The sequence below is a fragment of the Magallana gigas genome, chromosome 7, assembly GCF_963853765.1.
Source record: "Magallana gigas chromosome 7, xbMagGiga1.1, whole genome shotgun sequence".
Classification (NCBI taxonomy): Eukaryota; Metazoa; Mollusca; class Bivalvia; order Ostreida; family Ostreidae; genus Magallana; species Magallana gigas.
Window position 1 is genome coordinate 933,219 of NC_088859.1, and position 25,310 is coordinate 958,528.

At 34.4% G+C, this 25,310-nt stretch overlaps 3 protein-coding genes across 4 annotated transcripts; 1 reads left to right on the forward strand and 2 right to left on the reverse strand.

Moving 5' to 3' along the window:
* Window positions 1-203: 203 nt before the first annotated feature.
* LOC105321605 (uncharacterized) lies at window positions 204-2,842 on the reverse strand. The gene is made up of 2 exons (XM_011419961.4): window positions 2,775-2,842; window positions 204-2,659 (listed from the first exon to the last, which is right to left on the reverse strand). The coding sequence occupies exons 1-2, from the start codon at window positions 2,795-2,797 to the stop codon at window positions 631-633; spliced, it is 2,052 nt and encodes a 683-aa protein (XP_011418263.3). The 5' UTR covers window positions 2,798-2,842; the 3' UTR covers window positions 204-630.
* A 3,728-nt stretch (window positions 2,843-6,570) lies between these two features.
* Window positions 6,571-15,460, reverse strand: LOC105321604 (solute carrier family 35 member E1 homolog). Of its 2 annotated transcripts, XM_011419959.4 has the most exons (7): window positions 15,031-15,460; window positions 11,959-12,029; window positions 11,494-11,631; window positions 10,244-10,369; window positions 9,700-9,942; window positions 9,159-9,338; window positions 6,571-8,564 (listed from the first exon to the last, which is right to left on the reverse strand). In XM_011419959.4, the coding sequence occupies exons 1-7, from the start codon at window positions 15,350-15,352 to the stop codon at window positions 8,553-8,555; spliced, it is 1,092 nt and encodes a 363-aa protein (XP_011418261.1). In that variant the 5' UTR covers window positions 15,353-15,460; the 3' UTR covers window positions 6,571-8,552. The 2 variants fall into 2 exon arrangements, with proteins under 2 accessions (XP_011418261.1, XP_011418260.1); XM_011419958.4 differs by lacking the exon at window positions 6,571-8,564 and having other exon boundaries at window positions 8,571-9,338.
* A 143-nt stretch (window positions 15,461-15,603) lies between these two features.
* On the forward strand, window positions 15,604-25,046 carry LOC105321603 (ribitol-5-phosphate transferase FKTN). The gene is made up of 8 exons (XM_011419957.4): window positions 15,604-15,793; window positions 16,955-16,984; window positions 17,444-17,632; window positions 18,036-18,295; window positions 18,954-19,216; window positions 20,100-20,233; window positions 21,096-21,220; window positions 23,961-25,046. The coding sequence occupies exons 1-8, from the start codon at window positions 15,698-15,700 to the stop codon at window positions 24,175-24,177; spliced, it is 1,314 nt and encodes a 437-aa protein (XP_011418259.3). The 5' UTR covers window positions 15,604-15,697; the 3' UTR covers window positions 24,178-25,046.
* Window positions 25,047-25,310: the final 264 nt, after the last annotated feature.

A 25,310-nucleotide genomic window follows, 5' to 3' on the forward strand; every position in this document is an offset into this window, starting at 1 on the left:
ATTTGGTTAAAAAGGACTTCTGTTCTCACTCTGTCTCATTGCTTTCCAGTTTCGACAAAATAACAGCATGTCATTTGGTTCAGAGTTACCAAATGTCTAAACACTACATTTCAATTTGATTTCTTGTGTATAAATGAATATTCACAGATTTGTTTCAGCTCTGATACAAAATAAACTTAAGATTTGAAAGTTTTTGTAAAAATTTTATTGTTTCCATTGGTAAAGTCTAAAAATGGAAAACACCCTTTGGATAATGTACATCAATTTACATCAAATCATAATAAATTTCCTCATTCATTGTGCTGTTCATGCAGGTATTTCAAAAGTATATATATTTCCATTCTCTTATTATCATCTTTCATGTGCAAGAAATAATAACAATATTCACACTTGTGCCACACCACAACAGAATAATAAACTAATGGTATTTGATATACATGTATTAATGTTCAATTTCGTAATGCAATGCCATGTAAATAATCATTGCTATGGGGTGCATGCTTGTTCCAAGCACTGTTTCCAACAATTTGCACTAAAAACATAAGCATTGAAAAGGTAACTATAAAGAGAATCTCGGACTTTCAGCCTTAGAAATATTTATTTATTAATGATATGATCTCAATATGTTCATTACTGGTGTGGTGTTGACTGAACCACATCTTGTGTTCTCCTCTGTGTAGCAGTTCGTATGTTGTGCACTGGATACTGTGTGAGTGACTGTTGGTATGAGTATAGAGCAGCCTGGAGGTTCCCTGTGATCTGTTGACAGATCCCCAGGATCTCCCAGGAGATGTCTCTGAGTACATGTATATACAGCCCCTGATCATGGTGGACTAGGACCTGTAACTCATCTAGAGCTGCTTGTGATAATGTTGTATCAATGTGTCTGTAACACAAGAACTCTAGGAAGTGTAACATTACAAACACTGGGATATTTGATGTAGGCTGTCTGTTCTGTAGAGCAGACTGTTGTTCTGGTATTAGTTCATTGATATAACAGATTTTGTTGTAAAGTAAGATATCCTGTGCTACAGCCTGTCTCATCTTTGTAGACCAGGACTGTCCCCCTACAGCCTCAGTATACCTCTCTCTGTGTACATGTGTCTCATGCATCAGATAAGGCTGTGCTAACTTTACCTTTGTCATCTTTATAACAGATAAAGCTTCCCTGTATCTGAGTGTTTTGTAATAATACATGGCAAGATACAACATGTCAGAAACAAACCCAAACTTGGCTGCTAATTTCGGCATTTGCCTTGATATTTTGTCTGCAATATACATCTGTTTGTTGACACCTGTGATAGTGTACATGCTGTGTAATATAAAAGCAGTGCGCTGAAGGACAGAGGCTGTAAGTTTCTGTAACGTGATAACTTGGTACTGTGTCAGGGGCGAGTTTAACAACTGTTCTACTGTATATAGGTATTTCACACAGCTGTGGAGATTTACTGTGTGTACAGTAGCCGTACGATTTATCTCAAAGAAAAGTTCTGTATCATAGTCAACTTCAGATTTAATTAAAATTTCATCTGCACGAACAAAAAGTCTTGGATTGTACAGGACATCAATGATGTAGGACCTGATAGAGGAACTCTGTAACAGACAGGCCAGACCTTTCTTGTACAATTCATGTAACTGTAGGAACAATCTGTTTTGTGCTGAGCCATGGACTTTTGTTAGAAACAGGTTATTTTGTGGAATGAAAAAGTTGGGACATATCCCCTCATACACCCATTTAAGGAGGAGTTTAAAGCAGGTCCAGAAACCGACAAGGAGATTTTGTGGACACCAGTGAGGTAGTGTATTTTGTTCAATTACCCAAAATATGCATGTCTTCATGTGATAAGAACACAGCAGTTTGTTGTTTTCGTTTAAATGTTGATTGACAATTTCTTTTAAAAACAGCTTTAACAATCCATAAGTCAAAAACTGACAGTGGTTCATTGCACACACACATTTATACTCTGCCTGAGAAAACGAAAATCTCCACTCCTCATTTTTATGGGGGCCTAATTGGTGTCCTATTGCTACAAAGTGACATCCATTTCTGACAATGTCATCAACAACTTCAGGGCCAGGCCATAAGTGACACCTGTCTATCCACGAGGAGGCAGACAGAGGCCAAAAGTCACAAACAAAACAGTGAGCAGTGTCATATTCTACTATCCCTGCTATACTTCCACTACCACAAGGACCATGTACTGTAGAATTGGAAAAAACTGTTGAACAAGTTAACTGTCTGTATATAGAACTAGATATATAGACTCTGTCATTCATTCGGACACATGCTGATTGAACTTCTCTTAGTGTTGTTGGTGTCAGTAACTGAAGTAGAGTGAATCCTGGTGGACTCTCATAACTCTCAGAGAGAATCAAGGTTGTATTGGCTATGTTGTAATACTCAGACTGAAACATGTCCATGATCACTCGGTGGTTATTTGGCCAGTACATAAAGTCCACATCTGATCCCTTCAGTCTAAATCCTTCTCTATCACTTCCACTGATCATCTGAATGACCCCATCATTAGGTGTCACTCGTCTCTCCACCATCTCTGTTATGTCAGTTGTCTCCCTCCTGATTGCCACCTGTTGTGAGGTCCCCACTATCTCACACAGTACCATAAACATTGACTCTGACATATGCCGGAGTCCTTCACACCTGAATTGAATGGGTGTATAGCTATTGTTTTGATAATGTTTAAGTTATTTTTACAAATAATGTTATAATTGTGTTTACATTCTTAAAATGAAAATATAATAATGGATAAACTTACAATTCTGCTGGGGAAGACTCCATTATGAAAGCGAACTCTATATCTGTGGAAATTTACGCTATTTTAAGATGCTGGAATTTTATTTTATTGTACTTTCATTTTGTTTCAGTCGTATATTTCATTATAATGTCTTCAATCGGTTTACTACTAGTAAGTTTGATTTATTGCAAATGTGATTTTCAGTTAATATCAAAAAGTCATTGCACAATGTGTATAAATCTAACATCAAATTAAATAATAATGAACATTGATCATTGCGAAAGTGTTGGTTACATAAAGAATTCATTTAAATCATTTAGAGAACACAAGTAATTCGTCTACACAAGAAATCAAAGTACTGACATGGGCTGAGTTTATTGATTATTATTTATTTTTATGGTTTTACTTATATGCAACGTGTTGACATATTGTTGATTCTTTAAATTTGTGAAGACTTTGGCCCCTGGACAATTCTTGGCCTCACAACGGGTTCAAAGTTCATTGTAGGTTTAATTTATATCCCGTATATATACAAACAATAGTTTCTATAGGATCTCTTTAAGAACTGCAATGCTCATTATGTGATATGACGATAAAATCATCCTTTTAGAAAAGGGGCTTAATGATAAACAGAAGAATATTTAGGGGGTGGATTTTTATTTATACACTCAGGATCTACATGTATTATACTACATTGTCCACAGATTTGCGAGCGCAGCAAGAATTAAACATATTTTGCATCATTGTCAACCTAGTGTTATTTAGGTATCAACGAACGTCAAAGAATTTTTGAGAGATTATTTCTCTACAATAAGTATGCCGGGGCAAATGTACTAATTTTAATGGGCATGATACATACAGCGCACCCCTATCCCTTCCCCGAGAGAGAGAGAGAGAGAGAGAGAGAGAGAGAGAGAGAGAGAGAGAGAGAGAGAGAGAGAGAGAGAGACCCGGTTCCTGTTTGTAGGTATGTAATTTCCCACTTTTAAATTTAATGGTTTGACATTATATATTCACGTTATATGCAATATCTACATAAATCTTTTAATTGTTCATTTTTTCTCTTTATTCCCTTTTATTTAGTTCAAAATATTGTTTATTTCCTCTCTACTCATATACTAAAACACCTACCTGCCTACTGTACATGCATGCACAATTAGCTTAAAAATGAATCGATATGATAGTCAAGTATGGCTCTTGCTAGTATATATTTAAATAATCTCTATATCACAAAAAACAAATCATATGTCAATGAGACAGGTATCGCAGTCTATACTGAAATAGCTAGTACACGCATTACAGATGTTTGATCCACCTCTAAATTTATCGCGGGAAATATAGCACGAGAGCACTGTGACGTCATCCATAACTTTGTTCGTCTTTTTTTACGTATCTCGACTCAATACGAAGGTATAGAAGCAACTAACATATCTCTTGAGTCTCGACAAAGCATATGTATGGTGGCATATCTCTGCCCCTTGTGTGCAAGTTATTTTTCAATTAATTATGTCGACATTCAAGATAAATATGTTGATATGCAAGATAGTTATGTCAACATGCAACATAACTATGTTGACATGCAAGAAAACTACAATCAAACAAGAGTTATAAAAAATTTCAAATATCGCCAACATGTGACATCCAAGAAGCTAGATACGCTACCTACTGATGTCAAAATGCAACTTATTTATGTTAACATGCAACTTCTTTATGTCGACATGCAACTTATTTATGTCGACATGCAACTTAGTTATGTTAACATGCAAGATAAATATGTTGACATGCAACATATTTATGTCGACATGCAACTTCGTTATGTTGACCTACAACTTATAAGTTGCATGTCAACATATTCCTCTCGCATGTAAACATAACTAAGTTGCATGTCAACATTTTCATCTTGCATGTCAACATAAAAGATTTGCATGTTGACATTAATAAGTTACATGTCGACATAAATAAGTTGCATGTCAGCATATTTATCTTGCATGTTAACATAAATAAGTTGCATGTCGACATAAAAAGGTACCATCTAGCATCTTGGATGTCACAGGTGGGCGATATTTGAGATTTTGTATAATTCTTATCTGATTCCAATTTTCTTGCATGTCAACATAATTATGTTGCATGTTAACATAATTATCTTGCATGTCAACATATTTATCTTGCATGTCGACATATTTGCTAGAAAAATAACTTGCACACAAGGGGCAGAGATATGCCACCATACATATGCGGTACTCTAAACGTGTCTTCAAACCTTAAGACACCGTAAATTATGATTTTCAGGAAACAAAAACTGGGATACAAGTTAACAAAATTGTTCCAGTGTTCCAGCTCTGGATCTGCGGGTCTTACACATAATACTGACTTCACTATGATGTGAAACAAAAAGGTATGAAATACAATTTCACAATATACTTAAAACATCTGTGCTGTGATGTACTGCCATTAAAAGTATACTTAACGGAGAGTGGAAGATTCTTAAAGAGGGCTCGACGGTCGTGGCCATTTTCAGACTGTATTGATCTCCTTCAAAAGAGGATCACCACATCAAAATGAAGGAAAATACTTAAATCCTAAGGTAAAATATATGAATTTTTCTTTCTAAATTACATTTATAGCTTAGCAATTCATAACTTAAAATTTAAGGTAGATCTGATGGTTAGTTTGTTGACCCTCCAACATCCATAAGGTAGATCTGATGGTTAGTTTGTTGACCCTCCAACCTCCATAAGGTAGATCTGATGGTTAGTTTGTTGACCCTCCAACATCCATAAGGTAGATCTGATGGTTAGTTTGTTGACCCTCCAACATCCATAAGGTAGATCTGATGGTTAGTTTGTTGACCATCCAACATCCATAAGGTAGATCTGATGGTTAGTTTGTTGACCCTCCAACATCCATAAGGTAGATCTGATGGTTAGTTTGTTGACCATCCAACATCCATAAGGTAGATCTGATGGTTAGTTTGTTGACCATCCAACCTCCATAAGGTAGATCTGATGGTTAGTTTGTTGACCATCCAACCTCCATAAGGTAGATCTGATGGTTAGTTTGTTGACCCTCCAACATCCATAAGGTAGATCTGATGGTTAGTTTGTTGACCCTCCAACATCCATAAGGTAGATCTGATGGTTAGTTTGTTGACCCTCCAACATCCATAAGGTAGATCTGATGGTTAGTTTGTAGACCCTCCAACATCCATAAGGTAGATCTGATGGTTAGTTTGTAGACCCTCCAACATCCATAAGGTAGATCTGATGGTTAGTTTGTAGACCCTCCAACATCCATAAGGTAGATCTGATGGTTAGTTTGTAGACCCTCCAACATCCATAAGGTAGATCTGATGGTTAGTTTGTAGACCCTCCAACATCCATAAGGTAGATCTGATGGTTAGTTTGTTGACCATCCAACATCCATAAGGTAGATCTGATGGTTAGTTTGTAGACCCTCCAACATCCATAAGGTAGATCTGATGGTTAGTTTGTAGACCATCCAACATCCATAAGGTAGATCTGATGGTAAGTTTGTAGACCCTCCAACATCCATAAGATCTAATGATGGTTAGTTTGTAGACCCTCCAACATCCATAAGGTAGATCTGATGGTTAGTTTGTAGACCCTCCAACATCCATAAGGTAGATCTGATGATTAGTTTGTTGACCATCCAGTCTCCTTAAGGTAGATCTGATGGTTAGTTTGTTGACCACCCAACCTCCTTAAGGTAGATCTGATGGTTAGTTTGTTGACCATCCAGTCTCCTTAACAGTTGTTGAATTACAACTTTTCAATCAATAGAAATGAAACAGACAAAATAAATTTAAAACATTTATTGGCAACAAGGTTACAATTTTTTAGTCAATAACTGCATAAAATATATAATCTTAAAATATTTACAAATATATAAACATCTTTTAACCATGTAATTATAAATATCAAAACACCATAAAAAAACAAAGACCCTTACATCCTTAATAACAAGACTAGAGGTAAAAAAACAAGAACATATTGGTCAAGTGTTTCTGATATTGGTCAACAAATGATTCATATTAATTACTGGCTTCTCTCTCTCTCTCTCTCTCTCTCTCTCTCTCTCTCTCTCTCTCTCTCTCTCTCTTCAGACTAACACTGCCACATATGACAATATAACAGAACACATCAGTCCAAGTTCCCATTGATAACAATAAAGGTTGGTCTGTCATTGACCTAAATACACTACATCATGTCACAGAAAACTCATAATAACTGCTCCTGACATACACCACCCATACAGAATTCACTCAGAAATCAGCATCCATTAAAACTCATTTAGATTTTTTTAAAAATCGTTCTGATTTCTGGCATCCATACAAACAGCACACACATACACAATTACAGAAAATATATCAAGTCAAAATATAATGGATCATAAAAACATGAATGAAAACCAATAAAAATTTCATTAGAATTATCACCTTGTGGATATAAATAATGTATCACCTGTCTTCAGGTGTTTGTGTTTTTGGTTTAAGCTTATAAACTATTATTCAAGATACATTAAACACTTAAGTTGTACAACTCCTGCCTGCATAAAGAGAATTCTAAAGAGTTTTTCAGGCTGACCTTAGTTCTTTGATCTAACAAAGCAAGCCCCAGTCTGAACTGAAGTCTACCATTTATTAAAGAGGATAAAATTTCTACAGTAACTTGACAGCCAATGTCTACATGCTGTAATATACTGCCCTTAATGTAAGCTAAGTACCCGTAGATGCATCAACTTGTATTAAAGAAATTACTTTCAAATTGGTTGAATTCCACGAGTCTTAAATTATTAAATGTCAGACTTATTTTAGGTATTATAAATGATAATTCTTTCGTGTTTTTGTGAATTTAAACTTTTTTGCACCTCTTTTACATATTTTTATTTGATACAACAATTATACATCGTCATTCAATATCAAAATTGTGAATTTCATTTAAAGAAGAATGTGTCTGCAAATCTACTGAAACTCATAAAACTTCTGCAAATTTATCTAAAGCATATTTCAGATCTAAAGAATTAGGTGGAAACCAAAAGCTTGCTGAAAATTTCACGATCTCCAAGAAAATTGGCATTCAACACATGAAGCAGTACAGATTTTGTTTTCTGCAATATCAATTTCATGTCTGGTTTAACTATGAGATGAATGATCTATAAATGTTCCCAAAGACACAATTTTTTTTTCATGCTGCCTGCAGCCTGTTTTAGAATTAATCAAAGGCCATCTTTCAATAAGACTGTAAATCTACTGCGTGGCATTTTAGCAGATCATACAAATTGCAATGCAGTATAACTGTAAAATACGTCTGACAATCAATTTTTGTATATAAAGGCCTGAAATAAAACATTAGACAATCATTTCAAGATCATTTAAATTCATGTCCAAAATCAGACTCTTAGTTCAGATCTGTTCCAGTGGGTGTTTAAATGTCACCAGTATCTATTTTGAATTCTGACATTTCTTCTTTAGAATCACAAATGAGTGACATTCAACAAAATTAACATTTAATCCAGACAAGACATGCAGTAAGCGACTCTATCAATGTGAATACTAAACATGACGTAAACTCAAAATGTGGAACAGTTGCAATTTGTCCAAAAATGAATAGATGCCCTGATAATATCTCTGATATCATTATAGAGGTGATGAAAGGAAAAGAATGCAGAACTTTAAGAAATCTATAAAGAAAAATGCACATGGACTTAAAGGTGAGATACACAAAATAAATAAATAATATCCAAATTCTTTCATGCATTCTTAATTGGTCCTCTTACCCTTTAGTTCATAGGCTGCACCCAAAATAAAAACAAACATGACAGTGTCAATACAATGGCGATATCAAATACATTCAACAATAGCACCCATAGTGTTAGAGGTAACATCTATTAATAGCCATTCTAAGATGCACCAATTTATAGGTTCTTTATATTTCATTATAAAATGCAATACTAGTATAATAATTCCAATAAGATCTAAAATATTTTGGCAGAAATCTAAATAATGCAAATCTTTTGTATATCAAACAAATCTAAACCTTGATTCACAAATTTATTGCACTGTTCATAAAGTTTTATATGTATAAAAATATCTTAAATGATAACTTTATGATCTCAAAAGTACATACATACTCTATGTAAAAATAAATGTACAACCTAAAACCACTTCTGACCATTAAAGCTTGATAATAATGAAAAAAAAAAAACAAATAAAAAAAAAAAAAACGATTAACAAGCACCAAAAAACTATATTTCAAATATCCTGTGGGAGCCCCTGGCTACCAGGTTTGACTGTTCACGAGATGATGAGGGGGCGTGCCTGGAATGAGTTTGATTGACAGTCCGGGGGCCAGTGGGAGGGAACAGAGTCACATGGTCCAGACTTACGTTGTTCTGCAGTAGGATATGGTCCTCGGGGTGGATCATCCCGTTCCTGTTTAACAGGTTGACCTCTGTCTTGGAGTGGGGCAGTCCCTTGGGGTTGAGGTGTGCCTGGAGGTTTGTCTCACTGTGTACGTACGGCAACGTCTCCGCCCGACGACGCGCTTTATTTTGATCATATTTGGCCTAAAAATAGAAACGAGGTCATATTATGAAATGTATACCATATCGTCACTTTACAAAATATGAGCAGAATGCACTTGAGTGCCCAATTCATGGCGGCCATACAAGATAATAGTAAACAATATTTTGCCTCAATGACAGAATCATTCAAAATATTACGTTTATGGACACAATTGTTCAAGCTCATACTTAAAATATTGTTAGATCTTTCCTTATTCCAGATATACAAAAAATCACAGAAAAATGTTTGTATCTTTCTATTTTTCAAAGAATAAAAGTGAAAACTTCAAAATCACTGTTCAAGCATTAAGAATTAGCATCTGAACAAGAAAACCTCTCTTCACTTCAAAGCCTGAAACATTACCTTGTTGTAACACAGAACCCCAAAGCAAGCGACGAGCATGCCTGCTACGTTCATGGTGGTGACAGGGTTCTTTAGGAGGAAAAGGGAGGCGCCGATAATCACCACCCGCTTCATGGCGTTCGCCACCGAGTAACTGAGGGGGGCCACCATGGCTATCACAGTGAACGCAAACACATTGTGCATCATGTAGAAAATACCATCCAACACCAGTAACAGGAAAGACTTCATCACATCTGTATTCTCCTGGAAACAGAAAGAGATTTAATGTACATTTTTATCAATTTATTATGAGATGTAATTATAGCTGAATTTACAAAGTACAGACATGATAATCCTCCAGTCCCTCCCCATCCCCAACCCCCCACCCCACCCCCATTACTGCCCATTGGCTAAAAAATTAAGAAAAAATCAATTTATCAATAAAGGTTCAATCTCAACTTTTGCATGTAATATTTAACTGAGTATCTAAAGCTTCAATGTCAGAAAAATATCAAACCAGTGAAAAGGAAAAGGAAATATAAAGATTACTCTGTAAATATCTTACAAAGACATCGCTGTTTGCGATGTTCCGGCAGTCATAGAGAAACCAGACAGGAAGGAAGAGGACGGTGGCAATCCGACTCAGTAATACAAGGAGTCGCAGGTGATTGATTCCTGTGTCCTTCAGGCACTGTAAACAAACAACAATAGGATGAAAATGTAATGAAATGACAAGTCAAGAGAATCCAAATGACACAGGACAAGTCTAAAGGGTAAACATAACACATGGCGAATCTATAAGATTATCAGGACACAGAACATACCTTAAAAATTATCATGACACAAGACAAATCAAAAGGATCAACATGAGACATGACAAGTCTACAGGATCAATAGGACAAGTATATAGGATCAACATACAAGTCTTAAGGATCATCATGACAAGTCTATAGGATCAATATGACAAGTCTATATGATCATCATGACAAGTCTATAGGATTAATATGACAAGTCTATAGGATCAACATAACAAGTCTATAGGATCAATATGATGAGTCTATAGGATCAATATGACAAATCTATAGGATCAACATAACAAGTCTATAGGATCAATATGATGAGTCTATAGGATCAATATGACAAGTCTATAGGATCAATATGACAAGTATATAGGATCAACATAACAAGTACAGGGTTGTCTCTAAGACCCGGGAGGCGGGGAATTCCCCGTATATAATGCCTTAATTACCCGGCTATTATTGCATTTCAAACACAATCACAATGTAGCAGTAAGAAAGACCCCCAAACCCCCTGCTACTTTTTCATTTTCTCCTTCTACTTCAATTTTTAGAGACAACCCTGCAAGTATATAGGATCAACATGACAAGTCTATAGGATCAAATGACAAATCTTTAGGATCAACATAACAAGTTTATAGGATCAACATGACAAGTCTATAGGATCAATATGAGATAGAGTTACATGACACAGGAAAAGTCATAGGGATCAACAATACTAATATGACACAGTTAAGTTAAAGAAATCAACATGATGTTTTCTTCTTAAACTTTTCCATCAGATAAACTTAATTAAAAGCATGGATAAGTCAACTGGATCACCTAGATGGATTACCAGTATTCTGTGATGTATGAGTGGAAAGCCAAAGGAAGGGGGACTACTCTGTCAGCCAAAATTAGCTTTGTATTGGTAAACAAAGAACATAAAGAAAAAAGTCAGACTTGGTTGTACATGTATTTTAATATTGACTTGGACTTGGACTCCTCTATTGTATAAAAATTGTATAAAAACACTTACCTTTTTAGAGAAAATGGACTGTAGGGAAAACCCTAATGTTGCAACTAAAGCACTACACAATGCCAACATTTCAAACGAGATCTCTGTGAGGGTTGCTATGACAACTCCCAGAATGATAGGCACAATGGACAGGTATACCTAGTAACAAACAGACAAACTAATCAAAGTTATCGAAACTTATGACAGAACACGTTATACTGGCGAATAATGTACATTGTATTTGCAAAAATTCCAAAATTTAAGTGATTGATCTTTATAAAAAATGGCTTAAATTTGACGGTGGATGATTATTTACCAAGGCAAATTTTTTTAAAAACTTCATGAAAAAGAGTTCTTCAGATATAAGTCCTTTTCTTCACTGACTTTGAACTAGCAAGAACTTCATCTCAATAGCCACTAGACAGGCATTATGCACTTATTCTGTCAAGAGTAAGCATGCAAATGTAGCTAAATACCGGTACTTACATAGAGTGTTTGAGTTTCTCCCAACAACACCCGTGACAGAACAACGGTAAACAGTGGAAGTGTGGCTTTTACTGGAAAATAAATTCATTCCTGGTTATATGCGACAATAAAGCATAAGTCAAATAAAATGTCATTAGATTGAATCCATTCCTGGTTATATATGTCACTTTACATAAAGCATACAAATACAATGTCATTAAAACTGGCTCTTTCATATTTTTGCTATATATATATATATACAGTAAAACTCGTTTAGTACGAACACGGATATTGCGAATTCACGGATATAGCGAAGTCATCTTGGATCCCCAGCTATGTAAATTTAATGAATTTCTTATACGGTTATAACGAATTACGGATATAACGAAGTAATTTTTTAGGTCCCAGTGACTTCATTATAACCAAGTTTTGCTGTATACACATACCTGTTAACCCTCCCGCATTGCGCGGGAGACTCCCGCAAAACGGCCTAAAAATCTAAGATCTCCCGCATCCAACCTATCTCCCGCAATTGTATTTGTCTCCCCCATACCCCCCCCCCCCAAATTCTGAATCGTTACATGCAAATTTCAACAACCACTGCGGGTTTTTCTCTGATTTTGAGCTCAAAAAGCTGCTGTGTAGCTTGAATATATCAAAATCCATCCAAGTACTGTCTACCGTGATCATAGTATGACATGTTATAGTCCAGTTTACTTTTTACGATTACTTCCGGTTTTGACTTAAATCAGTTACGTATTTAGTTATGCATATGCATGCCTTATAAAAAATAAATAAAACCTTAAAACATCTTGATTTTACTCTGTAACACCAAAGAAAACAATACACAGCCAGTGGTGTAACTTAACAGGTGCACAGGTAAAGCACCCAAGCCACGTGCAGTGAGTCGTGACTAATTCTGTCTGGCCAGCACAGTCGGTAAAAATCAAAGTGAGTTTTGAACACTGAGTGTTTACACAAGCTACCGATAAAAGTGAAGCTCGAGGAAAAAGTGTAAAAGCATTTCACAATAGTTTTTAAAGTTTATAGTACCGGTACTATGAATTACAGGGATGCTATAGACATTACAACAGAGATCATTTTTAAATGATACTGGAGAAATACATGTTGTTTTGTGAATTGAAAATCTATCCTATATGTAAGGCAAAAAATAATTTTAATGAATATTATTTACTGGTATTTTCTTAACTGGGTTTCACTGCAAATTCAAAATACGCAAAATAAATTTTCTGTGTTTACCCTAGATGTCAGCATGCAGTGATGGTTCAATACTGAACAATAAGAAGACTTAATATAAAAAGTGGCACTATTGACTTCTTGTATTGTACCATGCAAACAAAATAATAGTTTTCTGAACATGTACAGCAACACAAGTTGTAATTGCACACTGGTAGTCATAGAAATAATAAAATTTAAAATGATTGCAATAGCATTAATTAATAACAATGATAAAATAAGGTATCTAACAATATTTTTAATATATATTTGCATTTCACGTGAAAAAACGTCGTTTACGCAAAATCTCCCCCTTAGCCAAGTTGGTAAGGGGGAGATTCTCCCACATAGCAGCTTTGAAAGGTTAACAGGTATGTATACATATATTGCAAACCATAATTTCAGGTGTTTAAAAGACATTATTTTAATATCAGGATTACATATAATTATTATTCATTGGACTTGTACTGAACCTTGTAGTGACCTTCAATACATTAATCATTAACATCTGTATTATCAAGTACAGAAAGGGCATTAAACCAGAAAGTCCTCACAATATTCAACATCAATGACATTAAATAAAAGAATATTAAATAGGACAAAGGTCCATCAATATTCAACATCAGTGACATTAAATAACAGAATATCAAATAGGACAAAGGTCCATCAATGACATTAAAGAACAGAATATCAAATAGGACAAAGGTCCATGAATATGGTAATTCAATTCCAATCTAGACTTTCATAATTATGCCTTATGTCATCATATGGAAGGATTTTTTTCAAGGTGCTATTGTTTGTGAAATTTTGCAAACTCTTGTGGTTTCATCTCAACCGTATAAAACAAAATCCCCAAAAGTAAAGTTTACAGAATTTAAAATGCCAAAAGTTTCCACCAATAGAAAACACTAGTAAGTTATACTTTTGCCTGGACTGGGAATCGAACATGGGACCCCTTCAACTCTAGAGAGCTGAGCTTTCTAAGTAAATATCCACGATTCATATAGCCACACCTACTGAACACAAAATGTAGGCGATTTAAATATCAAATTTAATTATGAAAACATGTTATGCATGTAACTTTACAGTATAATGGATTGACACTTAAAGCAAAGTGATTTTGATTCCTTGTGACTTCATTACATGTAAAACTTCAAGGATATAGTGCATTACACTTGTAGTAGGAAAGGAGGAAAGAGCATTTATATATAAATAAAATGAAAATTTATGGCTGGACCAAATACTACATTCCTCCCTTCTTAAATAGTCTTCAACTCCGAAGATACAACACAAGTTAATCTTATCAGGACTAAATATATATTTTATTGCCTGAAAAAGGAAGTGTAGTAGAAAAGGAGGAATGAGCATATAAATACAATAAAAATATGGCTGGACCAGGAATCAAACCCTGGATCCCTGCGATCTAGTCTGAGTCAGGAGGGTTACCACTGAACTACTCAGATCGATACCCATGGTCCATATTGCCCAAAATACTACACAATTCTAACGAAGCAAATTCGCCCTTCCCGGCACTTCGTGATAGGAAATGTAATTCACTGTAAACAGCAAAACTTGGTTATAACGAAGTCACTGGGACTATTACTTTGTTATATCCGTAATTCGTTATAACCGTATAAGAAATTAATTAAAACGTAGCTGGGGATCCAAGATGACTTCGCTATATCCGTGAATTCGCAATATCCGTGTTCGTACTAAACGAGTTTTACTGTACATAGATATAACCGATGTATGTTCCTTAAAAGTATCTCTGACATGTAAGACTTTAAATAGTGACCTTCATGAATTCAATATGTCAATGAGTATAAAAAGGTCCCCCATAAAGGGTCCTCCTATTACCTGTGTGAGCATAAGACACTGTTGATTTCCACATGCTGATATGAGAAGACACTGATGAAAAAAATTTCCCAAACGCCAAGGGAAGGATGAGTTTGAAGTAATAACTCCGTGGAATGTTCCCTGTGTTCGGTGTCTGTAGAAACCAGAAAATCGGCTCCATGTACACGGAGATGGATACAAGCTGGGTCATGGTGACAGTCATAGGGAACGGGAACTGGTTCAGAACCAGCTTACCGATAATGTTTCCACCCGCACTACAAATGTACCACATCAAACACACGACGATAAACTTCAACGTCTCTACATAATTCAGCTCCTCCATTCTGAATGTCAGTGCACGAGCCGACAGACGAGCATATGGATCATCCCGGCATTTTCAGTACCTGTTCAGATTGTACACGTTGCTGACGATAAAAGTGTTCCGCAGTGAATCTAGCTTCCGGGAAAAACAAAACACTTTTCTATTTTGTTGATAAATCTTGTATTCAAAAATGATTATGCATGTCATTCATATCGAAAATCTTTTATTGATAATTAATTTAGATTGAAACTTTTACAGTTATATTTTAAGAATATTTGTAAACAACATTTACTGTGGAATTTCAAGATGTCTGCGCCCATGTGAAATGGAAAGTGCAAAAGGGAATAGGAATGTTTGAATGGAAAAATGAGACGATGGCAAATTTTAAAGTGTTTAGGACTTGTAGCTATTGTGTTTTTTATTTTCCAGTGCTTTCTGTGGTTTCATTTTCCAACAAAACAAGTAAGTTTGTCCAAAAACTTACAAAAGAGAGAACAATAAACAGTTGATTGTCCATATTCATGTAGATGACTAGTTCTGTGTCAGTATATGTATGGCACTTCGGTGAAAGAATCATGTGTGACAATATGTTCATATGACTATGTACTGTAGATGCATGAAGTTGTTTGAAGTAATAGTGGTTAAGTGTGATGTTAACAGGTCCAGTACAATCTCTTGATTTAACTATATTGCATACTGTAATATAGCTTGAATAAGCTATTTGCAGAACAGATTAAAGTTGAAAACTATTGCTGAACTAATGGTTGATTTTTATACATGCTAAAAAAATTACACATTTAAAAAAAAAATATGGTAAAATAGCTGAATCAAATTATTTTGAATAGCTTGATATAACGCTATATATCTTAATCTATCATGCTTATAATTATAGCAAGAACAAGAGATTGTACTGGACCTGGTAAACAGGTAAAGATACATCTTGTGAAAGATTCTTCTCAGCTTTATATTTGATTTAAGGAATAAATTCAATATTTATTTGTTTTATACAATATAAAATGGTTTGGGGCGGTTTACGCATTATAAACCGCAAAGCAGTTTATAAAAAAGCCTTAACTGTTTCAAACCATTTTATTTTATATAAAACTAATAAATATTGAATTCATTGCTTATAATTTAATTTTTTACTCTTAATTGTACATAAAAACGGTCATTTGACCTTTAAAATGACGTAAAATTGTACAGAATTCAAACATAACGTCAGGCAGATTGATATGTTTTTGACGTTAGTCTTACTATGACGTTGGTAAAATTCTTTATACGATATAAAATAATTTTTTAGCCAATCAGAAAGCGTGTTACAACCAGAATTAAATTATAGATGCATGAAGTTGTTTGAAGTGACAATTATTATTAAAGTGGGATGTAATATACTAAGTATATTTATTGTTTCTTAGTAATTAAAAGATGTTTTATCATTAGTTCAGTGATTGCTCTGCCTATATACCAGTTTGTTTATGTATCAATACAGATTGAGAGGGGGTTGTTAATGGTAAAAACCTAAAACATGCATCAATTTAAATTTATTAGTGATGTTCTGATTTTAATTCTACATATATACACATATTTTTCATTACAAAAAAATAATTGTTACATTTCTTTCAGGACCAGAATCCAGCAACTTACGATGTGAAGGTGAGATCTGATTAAAATCATTTATGGGTATACAATATGTACAATGCCAGTCTGAATCCAGAAATTAAACTTAGATTTAATGACATTTGATACTTATTGACTTTAAGATATCTGTAGATTATTTTTATTTTGTATCATTGAATTATGTTTTAAGTTGTTTTCAACAAACAGAGAACAGTATTATTGTTACTGTACAATAATGTTGTCATGATTTAAGTTTGTGTTTTCATTAAAGTGAGGAACAGCTAATTGATGTATACAGACTAAAGAATTCAACCTATTTCCTTAAAATTGATCATTAGTTACTTTCTGTTTGAATGAATTTACATATAAATGGACAGAAATAAAATTTATTCAATAAATAGAGGTTTCCCCTCTTTCTTTGCATCTGTATATGTAGCTAGTTGTGAAGAAAGGAGTAAGAATTAGGTTGATATTCCCTTTTTTTCACTTTTGTAGCTACTTGTGAAGAAGGTGATGGCTGTATGGGAAGACCTTGAGGACGCCCTGTTTGTGATTGAGCCTGAGGTTCTGTACAAGATAGTGGAGCAGGAGAATTACTCGGACAATGAGGGACGGTGCGCCGTCTTCTGTCACTTGACCAAGAGAGCCATAGCCTTTGGAGTCTTCGGCCACAAAGTTGCCATGGTAAATTCCATTTGTTTATCTTTACATGTGTATGTTGCCAAGGTAATTTTTATTGTTTATCTTTACATGTGTATGTTGCCATGGTAATTTTTATTGTTTATTTTTACATGTGTATGTTGAAATCATGTTAGAAATATTGCTCAAGTGTAGATTTGCTGAAAAAGAATCAAGTTTTACTGCAATAAATTTCAAAAGTTGTTTAATGTACATGTCTGTGAACCTGTCATGTAGACAATATTACGCTCATGAATAATGCTAATTAATTCTATTTTTCCTGTTTGACTTGTGTGTACCAGCTCATTTGTTGTGACTTGTAATGATTCACTTTTGAAAAGATTTGAAGTGTTTAAAGAAAATGTGAAAAAGAAAATAAAAAGATTTTACAGCAAAATTTAATTCACAGCCATTAGTGGTGTCAAAGTTCCGGCAGAGTGGGTTTGCTGCAGTAGATGCCAAGGAAGACAACCCTGACTTTCGCCTAAAAAATCCAGGTTCCCCTCCCCAGAGAATCGTGACCCACATTTTCCTCCAGGACATGGCACAGCCGGAGCTCACACTACATGTGGTGGTCTTCTACCCCCGGGCGGACTTCTTGTGGACCAGTCAGATACAGATGCCAACCTCCGACCTCAGCTTCGGGGCATCAGCGGGGGCATACGATGTGTAAGGGATATCTCAGTATGACTCAGCATAATTTTGGTAGACTTTGAAACTTTATTTAAAGGAAGTTGAATGTTTATTTAGATGGGTAATGGGAGCTGAGAGAGAGAAAGAGAGAGAGAGAGAGAGAGAGAGAGAGAGAGAGAGAGAGAGAGAGCATAGGGTCTTATCTCAATATGAGTCTGGTTTAAATAGCATATTCTCTATACTAAAAATGACCTCAGCTTCAGGGCATCAGCGGGGGCATACGATGTGTAAGGGATATCTCAGTATGACTCAGCGTAATTTTGGTAGACTTTGAAACTTTATTTAAAGGAAGTTGAATGTTTATTTAGATGGGTAATGGGAGCTGAGAGAGAGAGAGAGAGAGAGAGAGAGAGAGAGAGAGAGAGAGCAAGCATAGGGTCTTATCTCAATATGAGTCTGGTTTAAATAGCATATTCTCTATACTAAAAATGATGTGGATAAACCCTTAATATTAAAAATTCACCATTTCATAAGAGCCAGAGAGAGAAAGACAGACAGACAAACAGACAGGCAGGCAGGCAGACAGACAGAGATACTATTTTAAAAGACTCTTGTGTTATGAAAATGGTTCAACATGGTTGATGTAAAGGATTTTTCTTTTTCTTTAAAGCATAACAGTACATTGTTATTCTAGTTTTGAATGGCGGAGCTTGACTATTGACGGAGTACACATCAGTGTTCCCAAGTCTATTCGACATTTCATTCATATGGCCCAGGAGTCTAAGTTCCTGGAGTGTGACCAGGACCGCGCCCAGCTCTTCTATACCCAACACCCCAGGGACAACTCAGAGGAGGCTCAGCGGTTCACGAGGAAGGCGCGGCAGCTGCTGGTCAAAGGGAAGGAGGTGTTGGACGCCCTGGGGGTCAGGTTCTGGCTCAGCAGTGGCACCTGTCTTGGTATGTCAGTTGTACCTGTCTAGGTATGTCAGTTGTACCTGTCTAGGTATGTCAGTTGTACCTGTCTAGGTATGTCAGTTGTACCTGTCTAGGTATGTCATTGTACCTGTCTAGGTATGTCAGTTGTACCTGTCTAGGTATGTCATTGTACCTGTCTAGGTATGTCAGTTGTACCTGTCTAGGTATGTCAGTTGTACCTGTCTAGGTATGTCAGTTGTACCTGTCTAGGTATGTCAGTTGTACCTGTCTAGGTATGTCAGTTGTACCTGTCTAGGTATGTCAGTTGTACCTGTCTAGGTATGTCATTGTACCTGTCTAGGTATGTCAGTTGTACCTGTCTAGGTATGTCAGTTGTACCTGTCTAGGTATGTCAGTTGTACCTGTCTAGGTATGTCATTGTATCTGTCATTGTCTTTGCCTTCTTCTATCATAGCAAGGGTCTGTTGAGCCAACCATAGGTCATTGTGATCTCGTTTTAGAATTTAAGGACTATACATACTCAACGTGTACCAGGATGATATCTTACATACCATAAAGGTCTTGCTAAAACCTATTTCTTTGGAGTAAGGTAAGTCAGGGAAACTCTGATGATGACCGACCCCTTTGGAATTCCATGGCTTTTCATTGTCACATTGTTTCAGCAACAAATCTTGAAAGCCTGTTGCTTTGAATATCAACACATAGATTTGTGCTTGCAGTTCAGGAAGTTTGAGATTGTCTTTTTTTAATGTTTACCCTGACTCTGTATTTCATCAACTATTGAGATAATGTGTTATGCAACATGTTCAACCTCTTTCCTTCTTTTTATGAGTACAGGTATCTCTTTTGTTTTGATTTTAAAGTACTTTTTGTTGAGGTTTGACTGTTGTAATTTCTTTTTCAGGTTGGTTTAGACAATGTGATATCATAACATACTCCAAAGACGTTGACTTTGGGATCTGGATTAAAGACCACAAGCCAGAAATTATTGATGCCATGGAACAAGCTGGTCTGCCCCTAAAGCATGTGTTTGGCAAAGTATGTAAATCTACAAGATACACTAGAGAGGCATTAATTTGGATTTACAGAAAAATCCCGCTGTTCCTATTGTAAAGTGTTCCCAGTTTAAATCAGTATATCTTTCTAATAAACAATTATATCGAAATATAAACAGCTAAAACCTACTACCAAAACATTCAAAATATTATATTTTCATGAGTTTATATTAAAAGAGGAGTTTTAGGAGGCAGTTGGCTACCCATCGTCCGAGATTTCGCCGATGTTTTATAGCTGGCCAATATATTTTCTATATATTAATCTTGTTTTCCGATTTTTTGTTTAATAAATGTCTAAAACCTATGCACACTTTTCATTAAAACAATATACTTTTGATTTAAGATCATTATCTCAGTTCACTTAAATGTAATTCTCAAAGTAAGGTTTTTCCCGTACCATATTTCAACAGCAAAACACGCAAATGGTGGAGTTGCCAATCTCTGTTATTTATGTCTCTGGTCTCAACAACAAAACTTTGACTTTTCCTGTCAGAGAGACATTAAGATTTGTCGACTTCAGTTATTTGAGCGAATTTGATAAAAAAATTGACACATTTGATATCCTGAAGTAACCAGAAATTGTCACATGTTAGCATTGAGATTAAATAATGATCCAATATTTATTTTTTTAAATCATAAATTCTTATTTTGTATTTATGGGATAAATATTTTTAAAAAACTGTATCTTTCTGCATCTATTTTTCAATTTGATGAAATTGGTCTGAGATTCTAGTACATTTGTATCGCACTTTGTTGTCTTTAGCATTGCTTTTGTTTTGTTTGTATTATACTTAACAAAGCATTGATGTTGTTTTCTTTAAATTCATTTCTTTTGTGTCTTTTAGGTGTCAGACAGTTATGAGTTGTCATTCAAAGCGGGGGAAGTAAAACTAGACATTTTCTTTTTCTACGAGGAGGGAAATACCATGTGGAATGGAGGAACTGATGCTAAAACAGGGGAAAAACTCAAGTATGTATCAAATGATGCTTAAACGAGGGAAAAACTCAAGTATGTATCAAATGTTGCTAAATTTTTATTGTACAATATACAATGTACAATATGCACACAGACTGTCAGATACTAAAACAGGAGAAAAACTCAATCATGTACAAATGTTCCAAGAACTTTTTTTATTGCATTTACATGTACAATTTACAATGTATAATAGGCACACACAGTATAGGTGCTAAGATGCACAAAAATAGGAATGATTGTGCAAAACACAACATAATCAAGTATGATATTAAAAAAAAAAACAAATACAAATTATTTATGCAAACATGGACATACAAGTACATGTAACAGGGATATCATAGATATAGTTTGAGCATGTATTGATCGATACATGAAAGGTACAAATGCCTAACAAAGTACAAAAAATCATTTAATTACTCATTGATAATTAAAAACTTGGTTGTACTGCACATTTGTTTGCTGAAAAGAACAGATAATCTCACAAAAGTTGGGTAATGTAAAAAACTGATCGAATATAATGGTCTTATTCAATAGTAAATGCTCCTACAATACAAATTAAGAATTTAAGGGTACGTTTGCCTTTTGAAGAAAAAAATTACTGTTTTGGTTGTTTGCCTTTCATTTTGAAACAATAATCTATATTCTATAACATTTTTATGTAGATTACTCAATTAAAGCAATGAATCATTAGAGATCAATATGACCCGAATAGGAAATAGCTAATATTCTAAAACTAAATTGACCTAAGTGTCGTAAGAATTGATGTTATGATGCATTACGAAAAGAGGTGTTTTCTTACAATACAATACATGCAAGTTCTAAATCAGTGTAAAATTAAATAGTATTACATTACAAACTACTGTAGTTATTAGCAAACACTTTAGATAAATACTGACCAAGAGTTACAAGTAATTCCAAAATGAAACATTAACAGCCTCTATTACATAGTTTTCTCTGCATATTCAACTAAATGATGGTCAAAATAATGTAATTTTCTGATGTGTATTTAATCTTGCAGTAGAATATTTCATAAACTTTTTTACACTTGGATAAATTTACAAATAGTAACCAGTTACTACAGTATTGTAAGTCTTTATATAAACATTGAAATTTAGGATGAAAGCTCACAGATAATAAATTAGACCCAACTGTAGAAAAAATGATTATTTTCTCTCGACTTATATCTGTTAAATAAATCACCAATTCTTATTCTATCAACAATGGCATGTTGAACTGACTGGAGTAATACATGTAGTGTGTTAAATCATGTTTGCCTCATCATAAAAATTGGAGAAACAACTGTTCAAATTAACGTTACCTTTTAAAAAATCAACAAACATGTATTATTTAAGAGGGGTCCATGGTCGTGCCCATTTTTAGACTGTATTGATCTCCTTTAAAAGGAGAGCTCTGTATAAGAATGTAGGAAAATACCTAAATTTAAATGGTAAAAAGATTTTTTCTTTACTAAATAATAATTTATAGCTAAATTAGTCATCTCTTAAAATTTTAGACAGATTTGATTGTTATCTTGTTGACCATCCAGCGTCCTAATCATATTCTCCACACAGCTTCTTCTTGAATAAAATAGAATACTCATGTGAAATGTGTAGGCTATATTCAAAAACCAATTTTCTAAGAAATTTTGGTACATGTCTATCAAAATACCTCGTTAACCATGTCCAGGAAGCAGCAAAGGACTTTAAATCTAACTTTCTGCTAAAAAATCGTAGTAGTTTGCCGAAGTAGCGCAGTGGTCAATGTATTCGCTTCTCACCTCTGCAACCAGTGTTCGATCCCCGTGATTAACAATGTACGTGAAAGGGCATGGTGGTTTCCTCCGGACACTTCGCATTCCTTCTACATCAATGACCCCCCTCTCGGAGACATCCATGATATTTTTATTTCTTAAGTTGTGGATCTTGTCTATTAATATTATAATCTATAAATTAGATTGACATTGGATTTAAAGGGAATAAGACATGATGTAATCTCAAAATACAAATTAAAAAAAAAAATAATGTTTAGAATGGATGATATGGGTATTTTAAATGCTTTGTCAAAATTTGAAAGTTAAATATTGAGTTAAAGGCAAGATACAGAGTTTGGAATTCTTTGCTTTGTAAACAAAGCTCGTGCCTAGTTATTGTTTACGTTTTATTGGTATAAGTTTCAATCAAATGTTGCTTTCTTCTGTTGATAATATTACCTATGAACACATCGAATCAGTTTACCTTCTTTTCCACGAGACATTTTGTCAAAGAATTGGTAATTCCATACATTATTTGTAAACAAATAAGTTTACATAACAATGAATTCTTACCTTTGTTTATTTCTCTGACTTGACTTCTAACATTTAAATTTTTATCAATCACCCAAAATGCGAAAGTAAATCATTTTATATATAAATTTTTTTTTTATATAAAGTCGTGTCTAAGTTCAAATAATTTACAAGATCATAAATAAGATAGAAGGTAGCAATTATACTTTCAAAGTTAGTATGTAATGATCCATATCTAGTGCAGATTAATATCTACATGCAGTGATTAATGACGTTCTAAATGGTGTTTTTTGTTATTGGGTACGAGTCTTTTGTGGATTATTTTGGTTAGTTATACGTTGTACATTGTTTTAAAAAAAAAATTAATTACCTACAAAATGCATACCATGAAATGAACATGTCAGTTATGAATATTGGTTAGCTCCCATGAGTACACATAGTATATTGTTTTAGGTACGTCTTTCCAAAGTTTGACCTGTGCTGGACGCTGCTTCTGGACATTCGTGTTCGAGTCCCCTGTCCCACCCAGCCCTACATCCAGGCAAACTACGGGAAACAGTGGGACGTTCCGGTCAAATCCTGGGACTGGAAGAGCAGTGCATTCAACGTCCGACCCAACGGGGTGTGGCCGAAATCAGAATGGAAGGAGGTCATTCAGGTGTATGAATAAATAAATGAGATGTCTGCCATTATAAGAGTGTAATAACATAGATATTTGATAGAATGAAAATTATTGACGACAAACTGATAGCCAAAGAAGTGTTAAGTCAGACAAAACAAAAAATGTGATAACATGAACCAGTGACATGTTCAGTCAAAATCAAAGTTCAAATGTTTGGAAATTGCGAAACTTTGAATATAATAACTAGATTTGATCAGTGAATAATGATTTGTTAAGGGCTATAATGCAATCAAGCAAAAGATTCTCTTTCCCAGATTATGGGAACATTCTTAAGCTACTAGCATGCAAACGTAGGTCATGCTGATGTTACTAAGCATTTAAGTGAATTGATTTTATGTTAATAAATCAATGTATATTACAAGTAGCTTTATTCTCATATAGATTTACCAGCAGCCAACAAGAACACATATATTATTGTGTGAATTCAAAGACTCAATTATCTATTCAAAATCAAGTAATGAAATATCACTTCTTAACCATTGATCTCAGCATCATCTAACTTTTGGGGGAGCAAGTCAAATCTTTGTGATTGTTCTTTTTATTTCTAGGGTTGCCTTTTAAATATTTCTAATGTATTTGAATTATTATAACTTCATGGATGTAATCATGATTCTTTGCAAATGTCATTTAAGAATGGATGGATGACGGCTTTATGTGTTATACACATGTACGTTGTATGTATGTAGTTCTATCTGATTGTGCAATATGGAATAGAAGGTGCTTTCCTAATTACTTTGTACATAAACGGACATACAGAGGAGCTGATAATGATCTTTGTCTTTTACTGACTATGGTTGTGATAATAAAATCAGGAAGTCTGTATTTTTTCTAGCTTTATAATAAAACTGAACTACTGAGTATGAGTTGTTTTTTTTTAATAGCCTAAAATATATAGTATACTGTATATCAAGTACTCAACATTACTGACTATGGTTGTGATAATGAAATCAGGGAGTCTGTATTTTTTTTTCTAGTTTTGTAATAAAACTGAACTACTGAGTTAGAGTTGTTTTTTATAGCCTAAATATATAGAATACTGTATATCAAGTACACAAAATTTGCGAAAATGGGAAAATGTAAAACTTTTTATGTTTCCGTCTGTCATTTTTTGCGATTTTAAA

Coding starts and splice junctions, on each gene's coding strand:
- LOC105321605 (XM_011419961.4), bottom strand. CDS start 2,797: ATGGAGTCTTCCCCAGCAGAATT. Junction 2,660..2,774: donor GAGTCTTCCCCAGCAGAATT/GTAAGTTTATCC, acceptor CATTCAATTCAG/GTGTGAAGGACTCCGGCATA.
- LOC105321604 (XM_011419958.4), bottom strand. CDS start 15,352: ATGGAGGAGCTGAATTATGTAGAGACGTTGAAGTTTATCGTCGTGTGT. Junction 12,030..15,030: donor AGTGTCTTATGCTCACACAG/GTAATAGGAGGA, acceptor TTTATTTTCCAG/TAAAAGCCACACTTCCACTG. Junction 10,370..11,493: donor AGTCCATTTTCTCTAAAAAG/GTAAGTGTTTTT, acceptor GTTTGTTTACAG/TGCCTGAAGGACACAGGAAT.
- LOC105321603 (XM_011419957.4), top strand. CDS start 15,698: ATGAGACGATGGCAAATTTTAAAGTGTTTAGGACTTGTAGCTATTGTG. Junction 19,217..20,099: donor CAGCAGTGGCACCTGTCTTG/GTATGTCAGTTG, acceptor TTTCTTTTTCAG/GTTGGTTTAGACAATGTGAT. Junction 21,221..23,960: donor AAAACAGGGGAAAAACTCAA/GTATGTATCAAA, acceptor ATATTGTTTTAG/GTACGTCTTTCCAAAGTTTG.